Genomic DNA, 9685 nt, shown 5'->3' with positions numbered 1-9685 from the left:
AAGAAAGCATTCTACATGACATAATAACTGAGAACTTCTCCACTATAGACAAAATAAATGACATAAAGGTGCAAGAAGTCAAGAAGGTCTCAACAGAATTAACCCAGACTTAAAGAAACCAAGACACATCAAATTTAAAATGGAAAGGAATAAGGATAAAGAAAGGATCCTGAAGGCTGCAAGAGAAAAACAAAGAGTCATCTACAGAGGAAAACCCATAAGATTAGCGGCAGACTTCTCCAAACACTACAGGCCAGAAGAGAATGGCAAGATATCTATCGGGTGCTTAATGAGAAAGGCTTTCAATCAAGAATACTATATCCTGCTAGACTGTCATTCAGACTAGATGGAGGCATCAAAACCTTCTCAAAAAAGCAACAGTTGAAGGAATCAACTATCACCAAGTCTGCCCTGAAAGAAGTTCTGAAAGATCTCCAACAAATAGTCAGACCACCATAAATATGCCATATATCATAACAATCTAAAACTACAATAATGGTGTTAAAATATCTTCAATCTATGATATCAATAAATGTCAATGGCCTGAATTCACCTATTAAAATGCACAGAGTAGGAAGATGTATCAGAAAACACAACCCAATAATATGCTGTTTACAGGAAACCATGTAACTCAACAAGACAACACAGACTCAAAGTGAAAGGACGAAAAACTATCATACAAGCCAATGTCCCACAAAAAAGGGCAGGAACAGCTATTCTCATATCTGACACAACAGACTTTAAAATAAATAAAGTTAAAGATATGGATGGACATTCCTTAATTCTCAAAGGAGGGCATAAAAATTAACTTCTATGCTCCCAATAAGAAGCCATCTAAATACATCAAACATCTACTGAAAGAGCTACAGCAATATATTAACAGCAACACAGTCATAGTAGGGGACTTCAGCACCCCACTCTGTCAACTTGACAGATCATCTGGGCAGAAAATCAATAAAGAAATGAGAGAGCTAAATGAAGAGACAGACAAACTAGAACTATTGGGCATTTTCAGAGTCATTCACCCCAAGAAACTGGAATACACAGTTTACTCAAATCCACATGGGTCATTCTCAAGGATAGACCATATGTTAGGCCACAAAGACAGCATCAGCAAATTCAAGAGCACTGAAATCATCCCAAGCATCGTCTCAGACCACAGTGGAATGAAACTAACACTTAAAAATAAATAAAAGATTAGTAATAGTTCCAAACTCTGGAAGCTCCACAGTATACTACTTAACCACTACTGGGTTAAAGAGGAAATAAAGGAAGAAATCAAAATGTTTCGAGAGTTCAGTGAAAATAAAGACACAAGCTATCAAAATATTTGGGACATACTTAAGGCAGTACTGAGAAGGAAGTTCATAGCCATATAAGCACACACTAGGAAACAAGAAAACTCATGACCCACACCATAAATAAATGCAAGACCAAAACCACATGATCATATCAATAGATGCAGAGAAAGTCTTTGACAAAATCCAGCATCGTTTTATGATCAAAATGCTACAAAAAATGGGAATAGATGGAAAATTCCTGAAGATAGTGGAGTCTCTATATAGCAAACCTACAACCAACATCATACTCAACGGTGAAAAACTAGAAACATTTCCCTTCAAATCAGGTACTAGACAGGGCCACCCACTATCACCATTACGGTTCAACATAGTGTTGGAAGTTCTTGCCATAGCTAGCAGGCAGGAGCAAGGAATTAAAGGGCTACAGATTGCAAGAGAAAAAGTCAAATTCTCCCTATTTGCTGATGACATTATAGTATATATAGAAAAACCTAAAGAATCTAGCAAGAAGCTTTTGGAAATCATCAGGCAATACAATAAGGTGTCAGGCTACAAAATTAACATTCAAAAGTCAGTGGCATTCCTCTATGCAAACACTAAGTTAGAAGAAATTGAAATCCAGAAGTCAATTCCTTTTACTACAGCAACAAAAATAAAAATATATATCTAGGGATAAACCTAACCAAAGAAGTGACTTGTATACTGAAAATTATGAGTCACTACCCAAGGAAATTGAAAAAAACACAAAGAAGTGGAAAGATATTCCATGTTCATGGGTTGGAAGGATTAATATCATTAAATGAATACACTACCCAGATCCATATAAAAATTTAATGCTATCCCCATCAAGATCCCAACCACATTTTTTTTTACAAAAGTAGAGCAAATGCTAGAAATGTTTATCTGGAACGAGAAAAGACCTGGAATTGCCAAAACAATCTTGATAAGAAAGAAGAGAACTGGAGGCATTACACTCCCAGTTCTCAAATTGTATTATAAGGCCATTGTCATCAAAACTGCTTGGTACTGGAACATGAATAGACACACTGACCAGTGGAATAGAATTGAGAGCCCAGAAGTAAGCCCCCTTACCTATAGACATCTAATCTTTGACAAAGGGGCTCAGACTATTAAATAGGGAAAGCAGAGTCTCTTCAACAAATGGTGTTGGAAACAATGGGTTGAAACATGCAAAAGAATGAAACTGAATCACTGTATTTCACCAAATACAAAAGTAAATTCCAAGTGGATCAAGGACTTGGATGTTAGACCACAAACTATCAGATACTTAGAGGAAAATATTGGCAGAACTCTTTTCCGCATAAATTTTAAAGACATCTTCAATGAAACAAATCCAATTACAAAGAAGACTAAGGCAAGTATAAACCTCTGGGACTACATCAAATTAAAAAGCTTCTTCACAGCAAAAGAAACCACTACCCAAACCAAGAGACCCCTCACAGGATGGGAGATCTTTACATGCCATACATCAGACAAGAGTTCAATAACCAACATATATAAAGAGCTTGCCAAACTCAACAACAAGACAACAAATAACCTCATCCAAAAATGGAGGTAGGACATGGACAGAATATTCACCACAGAAAAGATCCAAAAGGCTGAGAAACACATGAAAAAATGCTCCAAGTCTCTGATTGTCAGAGAAATGCAAATAAAGACAACAATAAGATACCACTTCACTCCTGTGAGAATGTCATACATCAGAAAAGGTAACAGCAGCAAATGCTGGAGAGGGTGTGGGGTCAAAGGAACCCTCCTACACTGCTGGTGGGAATGTAAGTTGGTCCAACCTCTGTGAAGAAAAGTCTGGCGAACTCTCAGAAGGCTAGAAATGGACATACCCTATGATCCTGCAATTGCTCTCCTAGGGATATAGCCTAAGGAACCCAACATATCCATCCAAAAAGATCTGTGTACACATATGTTCTTGGCAGCACAATTTGTAATAGCCAAAACCTGGAAGCAACCCAGGAGTCCAACAACAGATGAGTGGCTGAGCAAGTTGTGGTATATATACACGATGGAATATTACTAAGCTGTAAAAAATGGTGACTTCACCAATTTCAGCCGATCTTGGATAGACCTTGAAAAAATCATGTTGAGTGAAATAAGTCAGAAACAGAAGGATGAATATGGGATGATCTCACTCTCAGGCAGAAGTTGAAAAATAAGATCAGAAAAGAAAACAGAAGTAGAACCTGAAATGGAATTGGTCTATCGCACCAAAGTAAAAGACTCTCGGGTGGGTGGGGAGAATACAGGTCCAAGAAGGATTCAGAGGACCTATTGGGGATTGTATTGTTATATGGGATACTGGGGAATGGGAATTTTATGCATGTACAAACTATTGTACTTACTGTTGAATGTAAAACATTAATTCCCCAATAAAAAAAATCAGAGTAAAAAAAAAAATGATGATTTCACTGTTTTCAGCCCATCTTGGATGGAGCTTGAAGAAACCATGTTAAGTGAAATAAGTCAGAAACAAAAGGATGAATATGGGATTATCTCACTCACAGGCACAAGTTGAAAAACAAGATCAAAAGAGAAAATATAAGTAGAACCTGAACTGGAGTTGGTATATTGCACCAAATAAAGGACTGTGATGTGGGCGGGGGGTGGGGGGGGGAGTACAGGTCCTGGAAAAGGATGACAGAGGACTGAGTGGGGGTTGTATTGTTGTGTGGAAAACTGAGAAATGTTTTGCATGGACAAACTATTGTATTCATTGTCAAATATAAAACATTAATCTCCCAATTAAGAAAAAAAAAGCCTCTGAGGTGGGTTGGGGGAAGAGTTCAGATCCTGGGATAGGATGGCAGAGGACCTTGTGGCGGATGTAAAAAATAAACAAAACAGAATGTATAAGGGTGCTTGGTCCCCACCTGCAGGGGGAAAGCTTTGCGAGTGGTGAAGCAGTACTGCAGGTGTCTCTGTCTCCCTCTCCATCTCCTTCTACGCTACCAATTTGGGCTGTTTCTATCCAATAAATAAAGGTAATAAAAAAATTTTAATTAAGTATTGTAAGATGAGGAGGACCCAATATAACAACTTAAAAGCAGTAAATATTTTCCAGATATATTACAATGGCAATCTTGTTGGCTTTGAAAGCAGAAGGGGATATGAGTCAAGTAATATGCATGACTCCTAGATGATAGAAAAGGCAATAAAGTAGATTTTCTCCTGGATATCCCATAACGGAATGAAGTCCTATTAGCAACTTGATTTCAAGCTAGTAATTCCCATGTTGGACTTTTTTTTTTTCATCTTAAGATGTCTATTTTTCGGGGAGTCGGGCAGTGGCTCAGCGGGTTAAGCGCATGTGTCACAAAGCACAAGGACTGGCAGAAGGATACTGGTTCGAGCCCCTGGCTCCCCACCTGCAGGGGAGTCGCTTCACAAGCTGTGATCAGGTCTGCAGGTGTCTGTCTTTCTCTCCCCCTCTCTGTCTTCCCCTCTTCTCTCCATTTCTCTCTGTCCTACCCAACAACAATGACATTCAGTAACCACAACAATGTTAAACAACAAAAGTGAAAATAAATAAATATTAAAAAATTTTAAAAGATGTCTATTTTTCTAAGTATAATACCATACATATATAGTATCTTAGGTGTGGGTATCAAAATAATAAATATGAGCTGGGAAAATCCCTACCGAATTTCTTTTTATTGGGGGTATTAATGGTTTACAGTAAATACAGTTGTTGATACATGTGTAAATTTTCTCAATTTTCTGCAAAATACTTTCACCCAGCATAGATCCTTCGCCACCATCATGCAACAGGACCTGGAAGCCCCCTTCACCATAGTCCTTTATTTTGGTGCAATACACCAAACCCAGTCCAAGTTCTACTTTGTGTTTCCCCATTCTTTTTTTAATTTTCTTGCTTCTAGGGTTATTTTGGGGGCTCATTGCCAACACTACAAACCTACCACTCCAAGCAGTCTTTTTTTTTTTTCATTTTCTTTGATAGGACAGAGAGAAATTGAGGGAGAAGGGAAAAATAGGCAGAGAGAAAGAAAAATAAATAAATAATGAAAGAAAGGAAGAGGGACAAAAGCTGTAAAATAAAAGCTGAAACAGCATAGGAGCTTTGTTTGCAAACTATAGAAAACAACGTATGAAATGCTCGGTAGTTAAAGTATGCATTTGCCATGATCTAAGGCATCCAAAGAAAATATTTTTAAGAAAATCAATTACCAACATTTAACAAATCAACCAACCACTTTATCTCCAGGAGTTTTGTCCTTAAGAACTACTGTGAAGAGGTATTTCATTCTGATTTTTTTGGCTGTGTTTTTCTTTTTTTTCACCCCAATCACCAAGGAAAAATTCTCATGCAAAGTGCTGTTATAGCTAATCAAACCAGTTAAGTAGGACTCAATGATCTGATAGGAGAAACTGTTGACTGATTACAAGCTGGCTTTGTTGTTTTGCCATTCCCATGATCCATGTTGCATCTTGGCGCACATGAGAGTCTCAGTCCTATGGTAGCTTCCCCATCTCTCTCTATCTGAAAAAGTTAACCCAGCTTGAAAAAGTTAACTTCACTTGAAGCCCCAAGTGAAGATAAATAAATACATGCAAACTAGATGGAATACTTAACAAAAAATATTAATGGAATTTTACGGATTTTGGATAGTATAATATGACAAAAGGTGAAACAAAAAATAAAAAATATATATCCCTGCAGATTTGGAATGGAAAAGAGATGAACTTAACACAAATACAGCCAACCACAAATTAAATATATCAAATAAATATATATATATATATATATATATATATATATATATATATATATATAGTGTGTGTGTGTGTGTTGGGGATAGACAGCATAATGGTTATGCAAAAAGCCTCAGGTTATGCAAAAAGCCTAAGGTTCCAAAGTCACAGGTTCAATCCTTTGTATCACCATAAACCAGAGATGAGCAGTGCACAAAAAAATATATTTTTATATATATTTCATGTATTTTATACAAAAATATATATTTATATATTTGATGTTGTTGATGATTCTGGGATATATAAGCAGGAGCCTGGGGTATAAGACTGGATATAAATTATTCCAAAATTCTCATTATTGGTTAGCAATAAAATCAGTCAGTGATGCAATTTCAGTGGTGCTTTCACATTACCTGGTATAAACTATTAGGGGAGTGGGAAAAAAATTTAGAAAGGTACTTTTTATTTCCAAGGTGGATTTCTTTTCCTTTTATCTTTTATGATCTAATATTCATCCTTACACATTTTGTAACTAAACTATCATTATTATGATGAGAATTATATTAAACTATTAGCTACGTACCAGGTGATCCTGAATTTTATCTACCAGGTTTGGGTCACTCAACAGTAGAATGGGTTCACTGGATGTATCCCCAGATATCAAACGAAGTTTGGCTTCATTGACCACAGTAGAAAGTCCAATGGTGATAAATAATATTCCTGCTGTTCTGGCATCTTCAGAAATACTTTCAACATCTGGATTCTTTGGATGATCTTTGCCATCTGTCATCAGCAAAGCCACTTTAACGCCATCTTTACGTCTTCCCTTTTAAGTAGCCTTGTAGCATTGGATATGGCATAATAAGAGAATATACCTTGCCCAATGAAATTCATAGACTTGACCCTCTGTTTAAAAGTCTGCAGATCCTTCCAAGAAGAAAATGATGGATCAATTTGAACAGAGCTGCTAAATTGCAGGGCTGCCAGTTTGATGTCATATTTCAAAGAATGAGCAGGGGTTAGTTGGAAAATTTTGTCAATCAAGCTAGTCACAAAATCTTTCTGTTTATCAAAAAGAATAATTTTAGAACTTTCAGAGCTGTCCACAATGAAGGCAATGTCTATGAAGCAAGTGCGATCTGAAATAAAACAAATAGTTTAAGTACAATAATCTCAGTTGAGTAAAACAGCATAAAGAAGCCCTGAGGCACTATGCTTTGTTATTTGCTTTTGCTAGCTGAGTAAAGTTGAGTTACATCTCTGAGATAGGATTTACATAGTAAATAAATAAATAACCTTTTCAAGTGTGCAAATTGCTTTCCTCTTATAAAATAATGCAAATTAAACAAATAAAGACTATGTATTCTATCTTTTCAAGGTGAAATTTCTTAAAGGAAGAGAGGATGTAACAATTATTGGGCAAAGCTATTAAGAAGTAAAAGATAATTCAATTCTCAGGTTGTGTCCTTTTAGTAAAGCTTTATCTTATTTGGTGGGTTTTTTTCCAACTCTTCTTTAAACCAAGAGAGAAAATGATTGTATACTGCATATTATAGCAAGACTAAGGAAGGGGAAAAAAAGCAAAGAAATTAAATTTGAATTGTAATTCTGTATATTGCTAGTTTATTTGCCTATGGTCTTTAATATGTTGCTGAAACTCCCTATGCCTCAATTTCTGTTTTCCTTTGAATCATTTCACTTAGAGATTTATTCTAAAAGTCTGAAATGTTTGAGAAAAGAACGTGTCACAATGAGGTATTTTAGGTTGTTCTTGTATTCAGTCTTCCATACATCATAACTCCCTGTATGAGCAGACAGTCTATAAGACCAACTGCTACAAAAGTCAGAGTAAATCCTGAGTGACAAAGAAAATGTTATTTCTCCAAGCACTCTTTCTTTTCTTGTCCCAACATTTTTATCAACAAGTGATGAGCTTATACTTCATACTTCTTTATACACACTAACATTTTATAAGAAGACCATTAGTACACAGCATTTAGAATTTATGGTCACTAAAGTGAAGGGAAAGAATGAAGAGGAAGGGGGTCAGGCAATGGTGCACTGGGTTAAGAGTACATAGTACAAAGTACAAGGATCCCTGAAGGGGCAATGTTTCACAAGTGGTGAAGTTGATCTGTAGGTGTCTGTCTTTCTCTCCCCCACTATCTGCCCATCCACTCTCAATTTCTCTCTGTCCTACCCAGTAAAGGGGTGGGGGAATGACCACCAGGAGCAGTGGATTTGTAGTGAAGGTACAAAGCCCCAGCAATAACCCTGGAGACAAAAAAAAAAAAAATGAAAAAGGAAGAAGGAAAATAAAAGAACTCGAACTCAAGTTTATGTATATTTAGAATGGAAGTTTCCAAGTCTGTGGACAACCACCTTCTGTGTAATCAGTTCAGCAGATTAGAGTCTGGAATGAGTGACAAATATGGCCATGTGCCCTAGGGAATGGTCCTTGTGAATCTTGTTTGTTGTTTGCCACTGGGGCATTTTACATCTATGAGTCTACAACTCCTAGAAGACTTTTTCTTCCTTCTAATATCAGATACAGAGAGACAGGGAGTGAGATAAGCAGGAAGAGAAGAGAGACTACAAAGCACTATTCCACCTCTTGTAAGGTTTCCCTTGTATATGGTGCTGTCATGCGTAGTACAGTAAAAGTCTATTAAAAGAACTCTCTCTTCAGTCTCAATTTCTGTATAAAAATGTTAATTTCAAAAGAAAAGGTGAGTACCAGATGAAAGAAATGGGGTGGGACTACAAGGGCCCTAGTCCATGATGACAGAAAAGGACTCAATTTGAGGATGAAAGTGTTTTGCAGCTACCTATCAAGAAGAGATGAAAAATTGTAGCCATATTTCAACAACTGTGCTGTAAATCATTAACCTTCCCCCCAAAAAATGTTTTTTCCCATGTAATCTCTTCCATACATAGGTAAAGTAACATTTGGCAAAGTTATTGTGCGACTCAAATGAGATAATAAATATGCATATGCTCTAAAAACCATAGTGTTTGCATAAATATGCCCTATAACTATGTATAACTATGTATAACTATTATCATTGGCAAACGCTAGAAGAAGACTATTATCATAGTTAAACCAAAGCAGAATATCAAAATATATTAATATTCTATGTGCTTATTATTTACAACAAATGTTTACAAAAATATGTATTAGTGTTTTGACAGGCTAAAATAAATAAATAGAAAGAAAGAAAGACAGTCTTTTTTTACCATGGAGATAATTTTTTCTTGAAAATAAATTTGACTTTGGTCCTTTCTTTCTTTGTCCATATATTTCTGACTCATAACAGCTGCCAAAATCAGGAGGTAAAAGATCAAATGTCTCTTCTGCATTATGATAGATGGTGATTACTCATCTGCTTTGTAACACCTTTAACAGAAAAAGTTATAAATACTCCAATAAAATACAGTGTTTGCTATTTTTCATTTCAAACCAGCAGAACTAGAAATGATCATGTAAGTGGAGAAGAAAATGTTCATTCATATTTATAAAAGCATGCTCACATTGAAATTTTTTTCAGTTTCTAATTTAAAATTGGCATCAGAATTAAACATTAATTAGTGAATATTTCTACATATTCAAATAACTATATTATTTTCTATATATTCAA

The 9685-nt window shown here is 35.9% G+C and overlaps 1 protein-coding gene across 1 annotated transcript in view; it reads right to left on the bottom strand.

Moving 5' to 3' along the window:
- The window catches only part of COL28A1 (collagen type XXVIII alpha 1 chain), a 301074-nt gene extending 291667 nt beyond the window's left edge, over nt 1–9407 (bottom strand). The window contains 4 exon segments of the mRNA XM_060196187.1: nt 6631–6869; nt 6872–7186; nt 9285–9350; nt 9353–9407. Of these exon segments, the coding sequence (XP_060052170.1) occupies nt 6631–6869; nt 6872–7186; nt 9285–9350; nt 9353–9407 (675 nt within the window).
- Nucleotides 9408–9685: the final 278 nt, after the last annotated feature.

This window comes from Erinaceus europaeus, chromosome 8, assembly GCF_950295315.1.
Source record: "Erinaceus europaeus chromosome 8, mEriEur2.1, whole genome shotgun sequence".
In the NCBI taxonomy this organism is placed as follows: domain Eukaryota; kingdom Metazoa; phylum Chordata; class Mammalia; order Eulipotyphla; family Erinaceidae; genus Erinaceus; species Erinaceus europaeus.
Note: the sequence above shows the minus strand (reverse complement) of the source record. Positions and strands in the feature narration are given on the sequence as shown.